Raw genomic sequence first — 21,938 nt, 5'->3', positions numbered from 1 at the left:
CTGGGCTAGGAGAAGGCTTCTTATGGAAACAGACGACATCACAGGAGAGGGCTGTTGCTTCTCCTTATTTAAAATAAGATCACTGTATGTGTCCTTCCCCCTCTTAAATGAGTCCTGTAAGAAACCTGCTGCAATATGAATTTAAAGCCAACTCCGAACACAGATAATGTTGTCTTCTTGTGTACGTTACTGCTAGTAGCACAGTTTATTCTACATGCTTCACGCGGGAAATAAGGACCTTTTTCTCTTAAGATTTTATTTATTTATCTGAGAGAGAAAGAGCACACAAGCACAAGTGCAGGGGGGCAGACGGAGAGGGAGGGGGAGGCAGGGAGCCCCCGGCAGAGCTCAATCCCAGGATCCTGAGATTATGACCTGAGCCGAAGGCAGATGCTTATTAACCAACTGAGCCACCCAGGTGCCCTAGGAAACAAGAATCTGATACCATCTGAGCAAAAGCAAACGGTACACACTGCTAGTATCTTCAGGACATAATGCAGAACTACCAATTATAAAACACCCTTGAATTACAGCTGCATCACTGACTAGGGAAATGGGGGACAAGAGGTGACATCTGTCCCACGATCATACCTGCATCTGGTTAACATAACCAATGCCGCAGCAGTTTTGCATCCCACCTTACCCTTCTAAAAGCCTGCTAGATGGGTGAGGTGTTTCCTGTACACACGAAAGCCCAAGGGAGTGTCATCCTCCTCTCTCAACACATTTTAAGATATCAACCCATCAACCTAACAAATTAGTCAATCTTTAGGAAATTGTTGCAACTCAGTTTATTCATTTTACTTAGCAAAATCTTTATTCCTTGTTTTTTTTAATTTTTTTTCCACATGTGGATTAAGGAAACACAAAATCAAATACAAAACCATATTCTTTTGTATTAGTAATAAAGCCAAGGGAAAACACAAAAGCAGTAATCTTTTTTGGCTAATAGACATTGCTCATGTGGTGCCCCCAGGTCACCAGGCAAAAGGGAGCAAAATCAAGTCAATCCTTTGTACAGTCCCATCGCTGTACACTTTGAGAGCTTTTATTCCCGAGATTTCTAGGGACTGCCTCAATGCCTGTGCTTTTCTCTCTGAACCCAGAGTTTTAAGGATGCTTGCCTGAAAAGCTCCTGAATGGACATACCAAGGACTTTTACCATCTATTCAGATAGTGCCAGAGAGAACACCAGTTACACCATGCCCTAACCTCAGAATTTCAGAAAAGGAACTTTCTATTAGAAGATGGCCTATTATAACTACACAAGTACCAGTTCTGATGCTCGATTACTTGGGCTTCAATCCCAGCACCATCACCCACCAACCATGGGACTGTGTTCACGTAAATGACCTCCTGAAGCCTTGCTTGCCTAATCTGCATCATGAAGATATTAATGCCCATCCTCTAGGGCTATTTTGAGAAAATATATGTAAAACAATTACTCCTTTGCCTCTCAATGAGTGCCTCTGGGTCATAAAGCTTTAAAATTACTTTAAAAAAAATTTAAAGTGTCTTTCAAATTGCCTAACAATCCTTTAAGTAACAAAGAGTATTCCAGAACTAGGCTCGAAAATTACTAAAGCAAATGATCCTCAAGAGAAAAAACACACGGCACAAAGGGCAGTCATTGTTAGCAAGTGAGTCTGTCTCCGTGTAGAAGCATTTCAGTTCTTTTCTCTTCCAGAGATACCAGTGACAGGCCACTCTGGGTTATCTTCATTCACCCTCTGCAGCCCATGCAATTACGGGAGGCTGGCCCACTGGACTTCCAGCCTCCTTAGCAAGAGGGCTTTCCTTATCTCTTCCCAACAGACTGTAGGCAAGGCTCGGGTGAGGCCCACCTCTCTTGTGACCACCTCTCTTGGAAGGTAAAAGCCTTCCAGCACCCAGCAGACTTAATAAATGTGTGTGGAATGAGTGCATGAATGAAGAACAGACCAGCAGAATGGAGTCAGGTGTGTGTATGCCAGCTAATGCCTTGCGTACCCCAAGGACAATCAACAGCAGTGATGCCTTCTTTGAATATGAAGGGGAGATACCCCGCATTAAGTCCTAAGACCCAGGTTAGAATTTGGGCTTTCTTGCTGGCTGTAGGATCTTAGTCAAATTATGTAACCTCTCTGGATGTGTTGGCTTGAATGAGAGCTCTGGCAGGCACACAGCACATGCTCACAAGGTGATGCTTCCCCTCAACATTTTAGGGTTTGAACCAAACAATATCTACGCAAAGACCCTGTTGACTTTTCTTGAACAGTTAGAGATTAATCACTTCACTTAGAAACAGTCAATTCTGATGTCAAGAAAACCATTGTGTCTTTTAGGTGAGTAGTGTTGAAACTATAATAATTTATGTCTACTAGATACCCCTGCCATTGGGGCTACAATTTGGTCACTGTGTCTGTTGAGAGAGTCCAGTTTAATACTGATTATGGTAACTGGTGTTTCTTTTCTTCTTTTACTTTTTGCAAGACTCAATAGCCAACATTCACTGATTTTCTAGAAAAAGCCACGTGTTGTGCTATATGCGAGGATGCTTTTCTTTCTCTACACCCGGATCTACAAATTCTGGTGGTCCTACCTGCATTATCTAGACTCTGACTCCTTCTTACCCCTCTGTGGCTGTTACCTTAATCCCTGTTCACTTGTGACCCGGCCTCCTGCTTCTGCTCTTATATCCTGCATGGCTATTCTCAGCTGGGCAGTGAGAGACACTTTCGAATGAGTCCAATTATGGCATTCTTCTGCTTCAGACTCTCCAATGACTCTCATCTTTCACTAGTGGCTTCCAAAGCCCTCCTGGCTTGGTGTCCTCCTCCCTCTAACCTTGTCTCCTGTGACGCCCCCCAGGTCCTCAATCTGCCCTAGCTCTGCCTAACTCCTCTGTGTATCACAATGAGAAGCATGTTCCTGGCCATCTCCACAGAGATCTGAGGGGATCACCTGAGGGGATCATCCCCAATACATCCCTGTAAAGATGATCCCCTTTGTAGAGATGATTCAAGTCTTTGCTCAAACATCTCCTCACTGAAGTCTTCCCTGCTCACCCTGTATGACTGCAAGGACCACTCCTCCGTGCCCAGAATCCCCTGCCTTGCTTGTGACCCTTGTGACCATCTGACCTCCCATATAGTTCTTATCTAACAATGTAAGCTCTGTGAGGCTAAGGACTTCCTTATCTTTCTTGTTCAATGCTATATTCCCAGGTGTCTCTAACAGTGTTTGACATGTATTAAAACTCCCAAAAGACATTTGTTGGATGCATGAGTAGAATGACAACCAAAACTGATTATGATCAGAAATTTAGGACTGTAATTTATAGAAGTAATGGTTAAAATTTTAATAAACAAAAAAAAATGCCTATGTCTTAGATACAGTCAAGGAGGTAAATACCTACAAGCAATCAGAAAACAAGAAGCTTTATTTCAAAAAGAAGGACAGTTAGTAAAGCGAATAATTAAGATTCTATTTATGCACTTATTGTGAAGCAGAATCACCACTGCAGCAATGGAAAGAAGCTGGTGTGGCAGGGCCAGGGCAGGAGATGGCATAAGATGAGGCTGGAGACAGAAGCAGGCGTCAGACCCTGCATGCACGTCAAGCATGGGCATGACCTGCCGTGCTTTATGTTTTTTAGAGGCTACTCTAGGTGCTGTGTAGAGAAGCAATGGAGAAGAGGGAGAGACACAGAGAGGCCAGTTAGCAGGCTACTTGAATATTCCAGGAGAGACAGCAGTGGTTCCTCCGTGTGCAGGGCAGCAGAGATGGCAAGAAATGCATTGTGTCCTGTTAGCAACGGAATAGCTTATTAGTGACACTGGCTGTGAAGTAAGAGGAAGGTGGGGACTCAGAGTTGATCCCCAAGGCTGGGTTTGGGTGGCCAGGTAGGCCCCCCCAGTAGAGAAAAGGGCGATGAATCAAATCATGGCGAGCATGAAGTCTTCCAGCCACTCGCTTGCTTCCCCATCCACTTAGCATCTGCCTTCCTGAGACGGCATGGCACGCCCCTTGTGTCACATATGGCCCACAGGGTGGGGCCTGCTTCCTGTCCAGACAGCAGCTTAAACCACCTGAGGAGAACCAGTGAGCTCAAGGTTGGAAGCCAGCACATTAAAAAACTCTGAAGGATGTTCTCCTGGCTGGCAGGTGGTAAGCTGCTAGGGTGCTAACACCCAGGAAGTGCTAAGCGCACAGGGACACCTGGACAGCTTACACGTACCCATCGCTCTTCTTTAGCAGGTAACCCTTCTTTTCACTGCCGTATTCCTTATTTCCCTGCAGCTGATGCATGCTGTACCCTCCTTGCCGGCTCTGGGAATCCTAGAAAGGAGAAGCCACAGATTAGATGGATGCTGGACACACTTCTCAAGTCCTTGACTCTCTTCTGCCATTGGGTCTCTGTGCACCGTTCAGTGGGGGGAGAGAATTATGGACCTTTATGGGCCGTCAGGTCTTGCCTTTGTTTCAGAGGAAACTTGACCAGGGAAACAATCACCAGAGTCACAGGCAAGTCCGAGCCTGGGGCCTGAGTCCCAGAACTCATTTCTAGTTTGGGACCCCGGCTCTGCTTCCAACCCTTTGCAGTGGCAGGGCGTCGTGGGACTGAACCAGGTTCTATGGGCGACACAGATGAGCACAGGGAAGGCAGAAAGATCTTAAGAGGCTCACAGACGAAGTGCATGCAACCTGAATGCATTCTTCCCTCAGGTACACCTTCTCTCTCTTCACATATTCTGCTAAAATACCCACAATAAAAAGTGCATCTTCTCAGTGAGGTTCTGGGAACTGTTAGAAATCCCTGGCTTGTAACTAAACAAGGGCTCTGTAAAATAAGCTGTTGAGCATGCTTTTAATTAAAAAAGAGGATTCTCTGGTCATGAAAAGTGTATGGTGGGGTAAAAGGGTGACCAGGACCAGAACAAGACAGATGCAAACCAGCTAAAGTTAACACTAGCACTCTGTTGATACTTCCCCCATTGTTCTTAAAGACTGCAATGACTAGATACAGCCATTCCACATTGAAAATGTTGGAAATAAACCGACAATGGCAAACTACAGGATGAGAACATGGGGTTTAGAGGTTTAGACACAGACGTAGGACAATGCATTCTCACGGAAAGTGTTGACTTACTCTCCTAGACTTCGATCAGGAAGGGCAAAAGCAACAGAGAAAAAAGGCAGAACAGTTGAAAATATAGTTAATTTCATGGATAGTCATAGCTCATGATTTAAGCACTTTTTATAACAGAGAAAACACCACTGTAAAGATAATTAACACCTGAACACATGCTACCTTCAGAATCACGATAAACTTCAGGTGATGAGACAATAAAACATCGTTTTATTCGTCAACTTTTATTTTAGGTTGCGTGAAAACAGAAGAAAACCCGCCTGGAAGAATATGAGGTACACACTTCACCAAGACAAAGCGGGTGACAAACTTCCAAGTGTGTGTCTAGGGAATCCAACACCTCAGCGAAACCCAGATTACTTTAGAAAATCTAAAAGGAACCCAAAGTTGTAGGAGGATTCTCATTTAGTTTTCCAAGCAAAGAGAACATAACAAAAATAATCCAGGTCAGAAGCAACACCTGCCACGTGATGGTGAAGAACCGGAAGTGATTTTAGCCACCGGTTATTACAGATGGCCAGTGTATGAGATCCCTTCAGGGTCAGGACGGCCTCTCTCTAGCATCCAGGATCCTTTTGGACCAAACAGTATGGGTTCAGTGGATGCAAACTGATGCTAATAATAGTGTTAGGAAGATCTCTAGGACAGCACTTCCTTGTGAGGCTACTCCACATGTGAGTGGTTCTGTGTTCAAATCCACGCCCTGGGGCAGCCTGGGTGGCTCAACAGTTTAGCGCTGCCTTCAGCTCAGGGCGTGATCCTGGAGACCCAGGATCGAGTCCCACATCGGGCTCCCTGCATGGAGCCTGCTTCTCCCTCTGCCTGTGTCTCTGCCTCTCTCTGTGTCGTTCATGAATAAATAAATAAAATGTTATTTATTTATTTATTTACTATTTATATTAAGATTTATTTATTTATTTTATGATAGACATAGAGAGAGAGAGAGGCAGAGACACAGGAGGAGGGAGAAGCAGGCTCCATGCTAGGAGCCCGACGTGGGACTCGATCCCGGGACTCCAGGATCAGGCCCCGGGCCAAAGGCAGGCGCCAAACCCTGAGCCACCTAGGGATCCCCAAATAAAATGTTTAAAAAGAAAAGTCACGCCCTGAACACCCAAGTGGTATGTTCCGGGAAGGCACTGAGGACACGGAGTGGGGGCACAGACCCCTGTCCCCGAGGTGGGCATGTGCAACACTGACTATGCATCTCTCTGCTCCCTCGTGAAGGGGTAACAACCCTGAATGCTTGCTTTACCACGCAGGCAGACTCACCCTGAAGAGGTTACAGGCTCTAGTCATGTCCTTAAATCTAAGTCTTTTGTCTTTAACTGGCCAGACTCCCTCCAGCTGAAACATCCAAAAGCACCATTTCAATCACCTGGGGAGTGGTAGGGAGTAGGTGGGCTTTCGAATCTCTTTAGAAATTCTTCTACGTGTTTACTTCTAATCAGGGCCCACAGCCTTGCACTTATAGTAACTTGGCTCCTAAGTCCTCCCTGAGAGCCACTTTCAGGCTTTGTGGACGGAGATGTGACTGCAGGACTCTGCTACAGATCATCCTCCACCAGCGCCTCTGTGACAGCCCCCCAAAACAGCAGCGACACACACAGTTCTCTTGAAGGAGGCAGCAACGTGTCCATAATACTAATAAAGAACAATGAGGACGGAAGATTAGATTAGGTGGTGGAGAACTGAGGCATGGGACAAAACAAGAGGCTGGGATAAATGAAATCCACGGAGCTTTCTGCTTCCACCCAATGACAATGCGTGAAAACCACTCAACTCTGGATCTGGAATCAGGGATTGTTCCCACATCTCTACCTCCCCGCAGCATTAAAAACAAAATCTGAAATCTCCCTGGATCAAAATTCTTATTAAAGGATAACTCTGTTCCTTGGAATGCTTTCCAGTGAACGGAACTGCTCTTTGTCTGCCCATATAATTTCTAGGTTGGTTTGAATGCTCTAAAACTATTATGCACCTCTAACAGCCTGTTTGCTAATTTAAGTTAAAACTTAAGTTTTAAAAATAAAGAGTACTAAAAAAAATAAAAATAAAGAGTACTTATTTTTTGTAAAGCAAGGATTTATATGTTAATAACTTCCAAAAAAGATCACATTCTATAAATGTGCCTCTAAGACATTCCTTACACATATTTACTACTAGCCTAAATAAACTTTAAGTTCCGAATAACAACTTGAATGGACCTTGCTTTACATCAGACAAATGTGCTTTTAAAGGTGAATACAGTGGCTGACCTCCAGGCTCTGCCTCCATAAAGCAGTACGTTTCAGAAATATACCATTGACAACTCTACATTAACTACTGATGAGTTCTGTGGCTTAAAGTGTCCTACAATTACTTCTGCACTCTGAAAAATGATGGCCATGTAGCTTGCTTTCTTGCAGGTAACTTTAGATGAACGGAAAGATAATATTTTTTTGGGGGGGGGGAATAAATCATGGAGAATTAACACTAATAATAATTAACAGAACAAAACATAATGGAAGGAATGCAATAGGTTCTGAATCCTTTGAACGCATAATAAAAATTAACATGGATTCAGGAAAGAGAAATGCAAGTGAGAAATTCATTCAGGCAAAAAATATAGAACTAAACTTACACAATGAACTTAAAATAAAACCTTGGAGAAATTCCATAATGTGAGCCAAGAAATGTAAACTATAGAATGAAACATGGTGTTATTATTTTTAGTTCAATTCCTTATTCTCTATTAGCAATATGGACCAATCACCTTCCTTTCTTCTTAGAAAACTATATTAACATATAAAATTATTAAGGAGTAAAAATATCTCACATCTTTTTCAACTGCAAGCAATTACTCACTGATTTAAGGGGGTTATAAACATTTGTGGTATCCGACCTAAAACGAACCTCTACTAACTATGGAAGCTTCAAATCTCTAATGTAAGGGATACATGGAATGGGCAAAGGATTCCTTCTGTGTCATCTTACTAAATATTTGAGTAGCTTCTGGGTACCAGATAGTGTCAGATACTGCAGAGACAGAGATGAGCAAAACACAGAATCTGTTAAACACCTTGCAAACCACGCTATGATAGGCTATTGAGAGATACTCAAAACGGTGGAATGTTGGGCAAGATTTACAGGTATCATTATTAAAAATAAAATATTTTCAACCCGAAAAATAGTCGGGTAGCGAACAGTTCTCTTGGGAAGTTAGGCTATTACAAAAGCTTACAATAATTTATTTCAGAGAACATCTGCCAGAAGTCAATGAAGAATTTTGACAAGAAAATACAAGTCCACCAAAAATGTGGGGAGCTGTCCTATTGACAGCTCACATTCTTGGAGTGTCCTTTCAAAGAGTTTAAAAGAGTCAAGTTAGAACCTGGTAGGGGTAGAGAGATTAAATAATTTCCTAGGTGCTTTAATTTGTCAGGTCATTTATCAGATTAGTTTATAGTCTTCTCAAATAGTAGTGCTATGGTAAGATCTCTAAGGTCGACAGTCTCCTTTCTTATTTGAGTCATTAGAAATCATTACCTAGTAACCTTACTTTGCAATGAGAGATGATAAACAGCATGGGAATGGGATAGGCATGCTGTGAAAGATCAATTTTACTTGTAAAATACTCAGGACATGGTGCTAATGAACAGGCAATCATTTACTAATTTGGGGTGGCTTTAAATAAAATCATGTGCATTTTATCATGTACACACTCCTCTAGCTTATATGCAACTCTGTTCTTTAGCTAACTGGGAGCAGATTACATCAGCCTCTAGGCAAAACAAAAAGGGACCGCAAAAGTCTCCCCCCCCCCCTAAGAAAGTTTCCATATACAGGATGGTCGTAATACTGCAAGACAAAGCAAAGGTAGGAAGTGGTTAAGTGCATTTCGGTAAGTACAAAACCTCGCGATTCTCTCCCTACACAACAATCTACTTCTTCCCCCCCTTCCTCTTGGGCCTTTCTATGGCTCTTAGGGACCACCTCTCCTAGGATGTCTATGCCAGTAACAAGCACCTTCAAAAGAGGCCTCAAAACACAGGTACACATGCTAGCTGAGGCCCTGGACAACATAGATCCACACCTTCCTGGCCACTGGGTGCCCAGGGTGAAAGGGCTGGAAACTCTGCTCGATGAAAACCCAGAGGGCTGTCTTCACTTAGTCAAGAGAACCTTCAGGGTCGTAACCTTCCTCTGTGCACGGCACTTCCCAGCAGATTTCTTCTGGCACCAATACCACTTAGGATATGACTGCTGGTTCATGTGACTAGCCACTAGCCGGCTCCTTACTAGATGATTCTAGAGGATTCCGCATCAGCCCCCCCTCTGGCTGCCCAGACAGATGACCTAGAGGGGACATGGGTGTGCACTTCACCCTGAGAGGACACAGTATTTCTGAAGCACACGTCTTCAAAGCTGGAATGGCAAATCTAGGGTCCTGGCATTGGAGCTTGGGTGTTAAAAACATCTTGTACGAGGAGGGCAGGGGAAATAAAGCACCGTTGCTACACAGGGCAATGCAGTAGGTATGCACTTGTATCTTATATCTCATTTGTCCCATAACATGGTGGCAGGAAACTGGTGACATGCCTTTTTGCAGATCAGGAAACACAAACACCAGCCCAGGCCAGCACACTCATACTGTTAACCCTGTTGGAAACATGCATATCACCTACTTCTTTCTGATCAAGTTGAAGAGAGGATTTTATTAAGTCCCGGAGTGCGGTTAGCTGCTTCTTTTCTTCATCCTGGGTCTGTTTTATCTGTGGCAGAAAAACATGACTTTGATCACTTTCATACACTTATGAGCAGAGTTAAATTCATCCAAATATATCAGTCATCAAACAGCTCAATTATATAGTTGATTTTCTTATTAAAGTCTTTTCCATAGTTTTATTTTTTTATATAAAAGGCAGGATTTTCTCCCCTTATGAAAGTATCAGTGAGTTCTGAAATTAGGGATTTAATGCAAAATGCTTTCTTATTAAATAATATACGTAGGTGAGGCAAATAACTCTGAAGTACCATTTTAAACAAAGTTAAGAAACAACACTGGGTCACTTGCTTCTGCTTTTTTCAAAGAATGGTGGCAGGAATCCCATGATGTGATTAAATGGGCTAAAAGAAAATGCTAAAAAGGACCAGAACCCAATGTGCTAATAATATATATATATATATATATATATATATATATATATATATATATAGACACACATATGAATGTTTGCACAGCGGCACCCAGGGGGTAAGCACTGGTGCTTTTTTTAATTAGTTGGAGCTTACTGCAATCTGAATCATGTTAACTATTAAAAGACAATTAGGGAGCGTCTGGGTAGCTCAGCTGGTTAAGTGTCTGCCTTCAGCTCCAGTCATGGTCTCAGGGTCTTGGGATAGAGCCCAGCATTGGGCTCCCTGCTTAGCAAGGAGTCTGCTTCTCTTTCTCCTCCCTTGGCCCTCATGCTGTGCTCTCTCTCAAATAAATAAAATCTTAAAAAAAAAAAAATACAGTTGGAAAAAATACACAGCTATGTGTTTTTATTCTATTATTTTTTGAAAATTTTATTTGTTTGAGAGAGAGACAGTGTTTTTATTTTATTTGTTTGAGAGAGAGCACAAGCAGTGGGGAGAGGGAGAAGCAGAAGCTCGACGTGCAATCCTAGGACCCTGGGATCACTACCTGAGCTGAAGGCAGATAGATGCTCAACTGACTGAGCCACACAGGCGGCCCCAGCTATATGTTTTTAAAGCTACATAAAAAATAGAAGTTATTACTTGTAACTCTGAAACCTTCTTTCAACTTATGTAGTTATACTCATAAGCCATACTTTTAATATTATTCAGTGTCAAGTAGATTATGGGGAACAAACTGGCCATTTCTACTCTGGCATTTAGGTTTTTTTCTCAAATAAGTTTTTTGTGACTTTGCTAACATAAAAGCAAAATCTACATACCTGACAAAAGAAAAAAATATAGAAGCAAACCCCCCTCCAAAAATTCACAAACTTGCCTACTCTGAGACAGTCTTAGGTTCTATCCTTCCAGGGTTAAACATTCTTTCTATAAGTGCTGACTGCAGGGCCATCCAGAACCGATGGTTATATCCCTGTTCCTCCTGTGCCCCAAAATATACTCTACTATTTATCCATTAAGGACTTCTGAATTCAACTGAGGCTTACCTGCACTTATCCTTGCCTCTTTTCTTTAGAGCTCTTCTAATCCAGATTTCAAATTTACTGATATTTACCTACAGAAGCAACTTAAAATGCATTTATTTTATAAAATACTTACATTATATAAATCAGCAGCCAGTTTCTCAATGTACTGTTTCAATTTATCAGCCGTTTTCAAGCCATCTTGAAAGAAACTATGATGGAGAACATCAGAGATTTATCAGAAGCATAAAAAAAAAATGAACCCTAGTTACCTGTAAAATCTGAAAATACTAATACATTTACTCTCTACCCACATAGCTCCATAAAAACACTTATAAACGAATTTCAGTGTTTTTATAAAGATGCACCAACAAACAGATTACGGGCACCATCTGACATGTGCTAGCAGCTGTCACATAGACAGTGCAAATTACAGCTGCGGCCCCAATAGAGTGATTTCATGTGCATATCCATCTATTCATAGAAACATTCCTCCTGGTTGTGCCATATTTGAATTCAAAAGAGAGAGATACACACGATAACCGGTGAAATATCACAAGCATGAATGAGACACTCTAAGGAGAGAGAAGATTCTTCTCGAAACAAAGACTGTGAAAAGTTGGCCATTTTTCAGTTCTCCAAAGACCCCCGAGCGCATGCTCGAAATCAGGAGGTCGGATCGATGGTATCCTGCATGTGTACAAGCAGATGCACCATTTCACCCTGAACAATTTTCAGCACTGACATGCACCGAGCCTGCCTAACTAGCTAAGCATGCTTGCATCTTACTTGAGTTATTTCATTCACTCCCCACCCCAACCCGAATGAGTTCACAAGCACATCAATCTCATCTCCTTTTCAGAGGATAAACTGAGGCCCAGGGCGAGTACATAACTTGCTCACACAACTAGTAAGTGGCAAAACTGGGATTTGGAGCCAGGCTCTGATTCGGACACCCCTGCTCATGACGACCAAGCGAAGAGATTTGTCTGATGCCTCCACTCAGGAGTCCTACTTGTTTCAGTGTTTTTAATTTTCTCTACACTTTTGGAGGCTTCTCTAACCCTGCCCACCTCTGTTGCTGTTTCCTCACAGAAGAATGAGGTCTTTGAGGACGAGGACTGTCTCATCTTGGGATCGCAGTGGGCCCAGCACCAAGCACATGCTCAGTGAGTGACAAGAACGCAGCATTATCAAGAAGTTTTAGGACACATCTTAGGATCTATATTTATATATACTTTTAGCTTAATGTAACAATACAATGGTAACAATATATCTTTAACAGAACTGATCCTCCAAGAGTGCATACTGAAATCCCACGTTTAGGAATTTTTTAAGGTTGACATCTTAAAGATGAGAGAACTCTTACTAAAGTAAGGAAGAGAAATACCATCTTCAGAAAGTCTACCCACAACAGGAATGGGAGGAAGGAGAGCTTTTTGGTTAACCATTTAACTGGAGAGCTACATTTAAACTCTTCTAACATTCAGCTGTTCACCCTTGCCTATTGGGATGAAAGTTAAACTCAGTACAGAATTGAATACAACTTATGTTCTGGCCCCTGAATATCTTTCTGGTTTTATCACCTACCATCTTCTTTAAAAAAAATTGGGACTCCAATCATGTCACTATTTTTTCCAGTTCTCACCTGGCCTTTGCATATGCTGTTCCCTCTTGCTGAAACGCTTTTCCTCACTACGCTTCTATCATAGTTCCCACAGCAGCTTTCCCTGGTCCTGCCAATCCAGGGGATGGCATTTTCCGGCACTGCCTTGTGCCAAGGCCTACTACCAGCCCTACAGCAGCTGTCTGTCTTCTGTCCAGGACAGGACATTTGTGAACATCAATCTGATCCAGTATCATCTACATGTGGGAAAAAGTGTCTGCGAAGGAGGCAGAAGTATGGCCACAAAGTCAATCCTAGAGAAACCACTTCTGATCTCTGATAATAAAATAATTTCTGGAGAAAAAGTCTAAAGGTAGAACACATTAGTGTAAGGTGGATGCTATTAGGACTCCTTACGACATAAAAAGTAAGGGCTTCAGGGTCAGAGGATTACAGCCTAGAATCTGTGCTTGAGAATTTACTAACAATGGGGCACTAGGGAGTCACTTAACTTCTGCTTGTGTTATCTGTATTCAGTGGGGCAGATAACACAGATGACACGTATGAACGCTCAGCAAGGCGCTGGGTAGTTAGGACATGCTCAGCGCATGTTAGCTTCCTTCCCTGGACAGCGTGGGTTAATCAGGTAAGGAGTCCTGTCCTTCCCCGAGGGATATGGATTCACTGTAGATATGTTTGTGTTTCATTTTCACTTTCAACATGAAGGAAATTTAATCATCTCTCTTTATTTTATTATTTTTTTAAAGGTTTTATTTATTTATTCATGAGAGAGAGAGAGATGCAGAGACACAGGCAGAGGGAGAAGCAGGCTCCATGCAGGGAGCCCGACATGGGACTCGATCCTGGGTCTCCAGGATCAGGCCCTGGGCTGATGGCGGCGCTAAACCGCTGAGCCACCGGGGCTGCCTCATCTCTCTTTATTTTTAACGTGAGATAAATGACAATTCTCTAGATTTGTGTGTCTTCAATGGGGTAGCCGCTAGCAGCTAACAACTTAACTAAAATTAGATAAATGTAAACCTCAGTTCCTAAAGTCTCACTCCACACATGGCCAGTAGGTACCACGTTAGTAGACAACACTTCCATTTCCATCATGGCAGGAAAGTTCTACTGGACAAGCTGAATAAGCAAATTTGGATTTGAATAGCACATAGGAATGTTATAAAACAGACATTTTAAGGAGAAGAAGGGCACTGTTTTAGTTTGAGGCAGCACTGTTGAAGTTATTTACCGGTAGTGAAAGCAAGCTGGAAGGGGGTCAAATTCCTACAATTCAAAGGCTGAAGAAAGACCCCAACAAGCCTGTTTTCCTACCTCAGAATTCTTCAGAATGTTACAAACACAGACTAGGAAAAATTAATATAATGAGAAATCATTTTAATCTACAATCTGACCCAATTCTTGTAAACAAATCATATACATAAATCCAGTCATCTTCTGAGTGAAAATTGTAGGTTTTCTTAACTTCATTTGCTAAAACAGATCATATTTTCATACATGAGGCAAAACAAAATTACAGAAAAGAACTGACATTTAGTCTGGAAGGAGAAGGCTGAGCTGAGCCCCTCTCTAGAAAGTTATGTTCCAGCTAACTTTTGGTTTTTGGTGAGAAATGGGAATAGGAGGCAGGGGACAGGCTGTAAGGAGACCATCACTCTTGATGTTAGTAACACAGTCATCAGTAAGCAGAGGCCAATGTGGTCCACTGCCCTGTCCGTCTGTGACCTTCCCTCTGTGCTTGACCGTCCTCCACTTGAGCAGCTCAGTCTCAGCCACTGGCTGGGGGGGGACTGTGAGTCACAGCCACACATCATCTGCCACATTTCACTGAGGGCATTGGCTCCTCTGTTCCCTGTTTCCTCCCTCCGGTTCCCCTGGCTCTGGTTCACTGGAAATGCATAAACTTCAGAGTCAAAAGCGTATCATGTCTTGGCTCTCAATCTCACTGTTACGTATAACCTTGGGCAGTTTATGGACCCTGTCTGCAAATAAGCCCGATCATCTCCAAAGGTGGACGTTCTCTGGCCTCCAGGAGCACCAGAAGAGACACTACAGATAAAAGTGTTCTGTTAATTGGAAAGTAAAGCACAAATGTCAGTTCTGATCACCTGTCACTCCACCCGAACATGTGAGCCTTCCCCATAGAAAGCCACATTACCTCTCTGACACCCAAACCTGTCCCTTGGCTACTTTCTCTGTACATTACTGAAATATAATGAGATCTTTGGAAAACAGATGATAATTAACAATAATAATAATAATGACAGCTGGCATGCAACTATTTACTCTGTGCCAGTCACCCACTATTATGCACAATTAAGTATCCCTTTTTAAGTCTCATTAGAAGCCAAAAAAATAGATAATTATTACTATTAACCTGTAACAGACAAGGTAACTGAGGCCCAGAGAAGTCAAGTCATTCAACTGGGGTCATCGAGTCATTAAGTACAGAGTTGGGATTTGAGTTTAAGTATTCCTAGCTCTGGAGCACAGGCAGTTAAACAAATCAGGCTGATCTAGGCCCAAATTCTGGCTCTTTCACTAGTAACGGCATAATCTCTGAATCCCTGCACCTCCAGGTCCTTATACAGGAAACAGAGAAGATCCCATGGACTGTGGAGAGTTCTTGTGAGCACTGCAATAATGTTCTTAAAATGCCAGGTACAGAGAAGCAGTTCAATACCTGATGGCCACAGGCCAGCAAAATGAGCCTCATTATTTCTCTGACCTTAGGGACACAGCTGCATTGGCTTCACTTTTTAAATAAGCAGCCTGCAAGAAATATGACCATATCTCAATGGCCATCTTTCTAGAGTGCTAGAAAGATGTAAGTTGCCAACTGATAGGCAGAAGGACCCCTCACACTTATCCTGACAGACTATAACACACGCACAGCTGCAGAGAGCAAGCTCATGAGCGTCGAACAGTCAGCTGTCCATCAGGCAGTTTTCTCTAACCTAAGAACGTTGCTATATACATCACTTCTTATTCTGTCCAAATAATGACAGGAAAGGGAGATGCTATATATTCTTTCTGCTTTTAATTTAATTTCAAAGAAAGACAGAAATATCTCCCTGCTACCCCAATCACATATACTGCTTGGCTTAGAAAGAGGTGCTATTTGGCCAAAGGCTGAAATGCTCAGGGAACATAAGATTATTTTCAAAAGAGGTCAGGATGCCCTATAATATCATAGAGAGTTTGGTTCTTTACAACAAATCAAATTATAAAACAAATAAAAAAATAAAGTGATTTTTTAAAAAAGATTTTATTTATTTATTCATGAGAGACAGAGAGAGAGAGAGGCAGAGACATAGGCAGAGGGAGAAGCAGGCCCTATGCAGGGAACCCGATGTGGGACTCGATCCCGGGACTCTGGGATCAAGCCCTGAGCCAAAGGCAGATGCTCAACCGCTGAGCCACCCAGGGATCCCTAAAGTGATTCTTTAATGCATCAACCACCAACCCCTCCTGAAAGCTTACTTCCAAACTTTAGATACTAATTTCCAGCTAGCCAGGTGACATTTCCTCCTAGACACATCCCACACACCAGTGTGTGGTGCTTAAGAAACTTAAAGGTACAGGGGTTAATCAGTATAAGTATAATGAACCATGGATACATCTCAACAGTTCAGGTCGAAGAGCTAGCTGAGAGTGATGTGTTGTGCTCACATATGGAGATTCTAAGAAGTAGAGATGTCTAGGCCCAAATCCAGGCTTATCAAATTTAGATTTCTGACATAGTAAGAGCATAGTTATAGAGACCTGGGTGAATGACTTGGTTCTGTCACCTTCTACATATAAGTTCTATGAGGGCATGATCTATGTTTTTGTTTTGTGGCTGTTTTGTGCATTAGAAAAAAAAAATCGAGATAAAATTCATGTAATGTAAAATTCACCATTTCAAAATGTACAATTAAGTGGTTTATAGTATATTCACAACCTGGTGCAACTGTCACCACTAACTCCAGAACACGTCCATTCACCTGTTAGCAATAGTTCCCACTTCCTCTCTTCCCCCAGGAAACAAAAATCTGCTTTCTATCTCAGTGGATTTGTCTTTTTGGACATTTCACTTAGATGGAGTCATATAGTATGTGGCCTTCCACATCCGGCTTCTTTCACTTAGAATAATGTTTTAGATGTTCATCCATGTCGTAGCATGTATGTCAGTTTGTGACCCTCCTGGGAGCAAGAGACCTAAAGAAGCAACAGGTCACTCCGGGTTGGCAGGTGGCAGTTTCCTTAACAGCACAGGGGGCTTGGACGTTTGAATGTCATCTTGGGTGGCAGCTATAAGACTGGATCCCCACAACCGTCCTCCTAATCCCTAAAGTTTACAGAGGCCTTAATTGTGCTTAGTCATGTATACATCATGCAGGTAGGTGTTTTCAACACATCACCATCTTAAGGCTGCATTTCTGGAGCAGCCTCTGGAGTGAGAAAGGCAAGCAGAACCCACGTTGCAAGGACAGGGGTCGGGGTGAGGAGCCTCTGAGCACCAGGGTCCAGCCCATGGACCAATCAGCAGTCATGTCTATTGTCTAAATACTTCATTCTCTTACACAGCCCCGTAATACTCCACTGCACTGCTATACCTTATTTTGTCCGTTCACCAGTTGATGGATATTTGGGTGTTTCTATACTTTGGCTATTGTGAATAACGATGCTATGAACATGTCTGAACACATTTTTGTTTAAATACTTGTTTTAAATCCTCTTGCGTATATACCTAGAAGTAAGATTGCAAGGCCATGTAATTCTAGGCTTAACTTTTTGAGTAATTGCCAAAAGCTCTTCTGAAGTAGTTGCACCAACCACCATTTCTCTCAGCAATGAACTGTGGGTTCCAATTTCTGTACATTCTCGCCAAGACCTAGTTTCCCTTTAGTTGTTGCTGTTGATTTTTAAATTGCCATCCTAGTGGGGGTGAAGTGATATGTCACTGTGGTTTTGATTTGTCTTTTCCCCAATGATAATGATGCTGAAGTTTTTTTCTTGTGCTTTTGGCCATTGTGTATCTTTTCCAGAGAAATAGCTACTTAAATTCTTTGCCCATTTTTAAACTGGGTTATCGTTTTGTTGTTGAGTTGTAGGAGTCCTTTTTATATGGACTAGATACTAGACCTATATCAGATAAATGATTTGGAAATATTTCCCTCCCATTCTGTGGGTTGTCTTTTTGCTTTCTTAATAATGTTCTTTCATGCACAATACCATTTTTGATTTTCAAGTTCAATTTATCTATTTTTCCCTTTGGTTTCTTTTGCTTTGTCCATTTTGACGCGTTTATTAAGTATTTACTAAATGAGTGAATGTGTCTTTGGGCAAGTTATTCATCCTTTCAGAGCTACAATATCCTGATTGCTCTTGATAAATGTTAGCTATTATTGTTTTTAAATCAAGGACAATATAGTAATGTTTGTACATGCTTTGTGATCCTGCAGATCATAATGATATTTGCTAGGTGGTAAAAGGAATGGGTGAGCAGTAGGATAATGTTTGTTCTGAAGGCAACATGTTTCCCACAATGTTCAAGTCTGAAAGTGATGAGCAGCTGGTGTGGGTGAGCTGGAAAGGGTAACGGAAAGTCAAAAGCTCTTCTTTTCTGCTCCCTTTATTGTTCCATTGAGGCAACTGCATCCCCACTGAGGTGCTGGACTGTCCATGGTATTACTGGAGCGAACTTACTCTTAGGCGCTCCCTGACTTTGAACTGAAAAGCATTTGGGGAGTAAGTACTTGGGATATGAAATCTCTTTCTCTTTTTGAATTAGGTAGAAATGCTTTACAAGTCCATTATCTATTAAGGGTTTTGAGGGATTGCCTGAAATAGGAAAGAAAAGAGTCTCCCTGAAAGAACACCGAGCTTCTTGCTGTGCAGGCATTCCTGAGGTTCAACCATGGAGCAGCTAGGGATGAACCCCATTATGACTCATGTCGTGAATACCACTCCCCACAAGGAGGTTTTCATCTGCTGATCCCTCTGCTCCCGGGGAAGACACAGATTCCAATGGCCAGATGCTAGCCATCTCCTAAGTCCTATCTCTACTGCTGCCACCCCCTTCAAGGAGTATGAAAATCTCTCCTCCTGATGCCCATATTACCAGTTACCTCCTAGGCCCATTGTGATGACTGATGACCCAACTTACTTCCTATACAAGAATTAGCTCTCAAGGGTGCCTACAAAGTATCTGGCCTTTATCAGGAGACCAATATATATTTCTGGAAGGTGAAAAAGCCAGGAATGAAAGAACAAAGGGAGGATACATTAGCTATCCAGGTCAGAGTTGCTCTTCTTTTCACCTTTATGAATGCAGGTTAAGAGCTGTATGGTCTACAAAACATCTTACATTTTGGAAAATTCATGTTTGTGGAGGTTAAACCCTTCTACAGGTAAGGAAACATGAGGTCAAAAGAGATTTCTAGGGGAATCTGGCTGGCTCAGTTGGTAGAGCATGAGACTCTTGGTCCTGGGGGTGTGAGTTCAAGCCCCACATTGGGCACAGGGCTTACTTAAAAAAAAGAGAGAGAGAGAGAAAGAGAGATTTCTAAAATCAGTTAAAGGCATATTTGCTGCCAAAGCGTTGTAACAGAGAAGACTGAGCGGCTCACTTTTTTTCTGTAGAGGTTTTAAAGCAATGTTGTTTCTAGGAAAACTGAATCGATGAAAAATAATTCCACTCGAAACTAAAATTAGGGACCACCACGACACATTTCAAAGTCTCCTATGTGCCCCACTAAGCTATGAAGCCAAAGGTTAGACCAGGTCTTCAGCATGAGGCTTCCACAAGCAAAATTTATCTTATAAATGTGCAACTGTGTCCACCTCAATGTATTATTTTTACATGTGGAGCACATTTATACAAGGTGGAATTTACTTTGAAAAGCAGGAAAAAGTTAACAAATCAAATTTATATAAATAAGATTCTGATCATTAAAAGCTTCTCCTGAAGAGAAAGAATTCTGTACAATACATGAATGAGTGAATGATTTCAGTGACACTTGAAATCCTCAGAGCAGCAAACATAGGCAATATAGCAGGTACCAGGCAAGGCTCCATCTGCATTATCTCATTTCATTTCACAACTACCAACCTTAACCCCACTTGACAGATGAGGGTACTGAGGTTTAGAGAGGAACCTGACAAGGATCACATGGTCACCTGGGTACAGAGCCACGGTCTGAACTCATCTTTCTGACTCATGCCTTGTATGCATCCCACAATATTAACACTGACCTCCTGAAATGTCTCAGTTGAACACAAAGATATTCTTATATAGAACATAAAAAATTTTAAAAATGGGCACATTTTCACATAAAATCTCTACCAGAAAGCCTATGAAAGCTAATCTAGTAAGTGAGAAGTAAATAAACAAAAGTAATGCCACAGAATCTCAAACATAATAAAAATGCAATGTTAGTAAAAATGGTGCTGGTATATACAGCAGAGGTACCACCAATTATGTAGGGATCTAAGCACAAAGGCAAAGTATTCTTAATGCCCAAAGTATTTAATTTCATCCAATTTAGATGAAAAAGAAAAAAAAATTCAAAGTACATATATGTGACCCAATAATAAGTGAGATGTCAGGTAAGGGAGGAGGGAGTGGGGGTAATAATGATAGAGTGCATCTGTCTGTAACAAGAGCTTCGCAGACTGTCAAGGCCATTGTTAGGATTCGTAAGTAAGACAGCACTTTTGAGCAGCCAGAGAGTTGTACTAATCTGAGTTCCTGATTTACAGAAAGCAAAGAAGATGGAAGATAATACATGCTATTTCTTATCATGTGGCTTTGGAAGGTTATAATATCACTATATACAGTGACCAAATAAAAACCAGAGAGAAAGAAACGTTTAGGAACAGCAAAGAAGTGAAGGGGGTCTTATTTGGGCTAATAATTATGATCACGGTATTCTACTTACTTGCACTGTGCATGATAATACTTTATAAGATTCTGTAGCAGATCCACACCCTTTTTAGTCTTGATTTCATTAACTTTAATGAGATACTGTGGAAATAAAACAAAATTGTATGTATTGTTACAAAGTATTTCAGTCATGGGTTTGGGTAGCAGGATACCAATCAAGAATCTACACAAGTTACTCAACCTTGGCTACCTTCAGACAGTGTGAATTTAATTTGGGAAATGCTGAGTTGGCAAAGTCACAAGTGTACAAACGAATTATTAAGAGTGTTAGCATTTTATAAATGCTCAGGGTTAGTTTACATGACAAGCAGAAATCAAACATAGCAAAACATTCTAGAATAACTGATTATTTCCCCCGGATGCAGTGGATCTCAAACTCAAGAGTTCACATGGTCAAAACCTGAAATAGTCGATTGTCCTTTACAGAAAACAAGTAAAATAGCATTCTCTTGAGGCGTATGCCATAGGATAGTAAAACTTCAAATTTTTAGTACTCAAGAATGAAAGAATAAAAATGAAAACTCATTATTAATTTATGCAGTTAACTAATACTACTAGGTCTGATTTTTACTAGTGGCCAAGATATCTGTTGATGCTGTTTGCTTCTTTTTCACTCATTTTACTATGAAGAAGTGTTTGTGAATGAAAGAAGCTAAAAGTTTGAAGAAGGGAAAAAATACTTTAAAAAAATCTTTAAAATTGAGAAAACTCCATCCATTTTACTATTTTTGAAAAACTGTGAAAGGAACTCTATGATACAACGTTAGTATCAGAATATATAGGACTGTAGGTCAAGGAGTGCCAGTGTTCCCTGGGAACCCAGTTTGAGAACCACTGCTCTAAGGGCGCATGCTTTCATTACATTTCTTTCATGAACTCAGAGTTTCTTAATGACAACTGTATTTAAGTTTTCATTCAAACTGGACACATGGTTAATAAAACAAAAAACATGCTCTAAACCTGGACCAGTAAGACTTCATATTCACCAGTGTTACTCCTCACCAAATGTTTTTTTTTTTTTCCACACTCACTCACAAGCAACATTAAAGTTCTCACCAAAGAATCCTGTTTTGGCATAAAGAGCCCCACAGAACCAAGGCTCAAAAT

General features: G+C 41.5%; 1 protein-coding gene across 2 annotated transcripts in view; it reads right to left on the bottom strand.

Moving 5' to 3' along the window:
• Positions 1-21,938, bottom strand: part of ASAP1 (ArfGAP with SH3 domain, ankyrin repeat and PH domain 1) — a 355,167-nt gene that overhangs the window by 75,245 nt on the left and 257,984 nt on the right. For both annotated transcript variants that reach the window (XM_041769623.1, XM_041769622.1), the window contains exons 9-12: positions 20,827-20,912; positions 11,411-11,486; positions 9,799-9,885; positions 4,220-4,320 (exon numbers count right to left, since the gene is read on the bottom strand). In XM_041769623.1, the coding sequence (XP_041625557.1) occupies positions 4,220-4,320; positions 9,799-9,885; positions 11,411-11,486; positions 20,827-20,912 (350 nt within the window). The remainder of the gene's footprint in view (positions 1-4,219; positions 4,321-9,798; positions 9,886-11,410; positions 11,487-20,826; positions 20,913-21,938) is intronic.

The sequence above is a fragment of the Vulpes lagopus genome, chromosome 9 (assembly GCF_018345385.1).
Source record: "Vulpes lagopus strain Blue_001 chromosome 9, ASM1834538v1, whole genome shotgun sequence".
In the NCBI taxonomy this organism is placed as follows: Eukaryota; Metazoa; Chordata; class Mammalia; order Carnivora; family Canidae; genus Vulpes; species Vulpes lagopus.
This window is presented reverse-complemented; position numbering and strand designations above follow the sequence as displayed.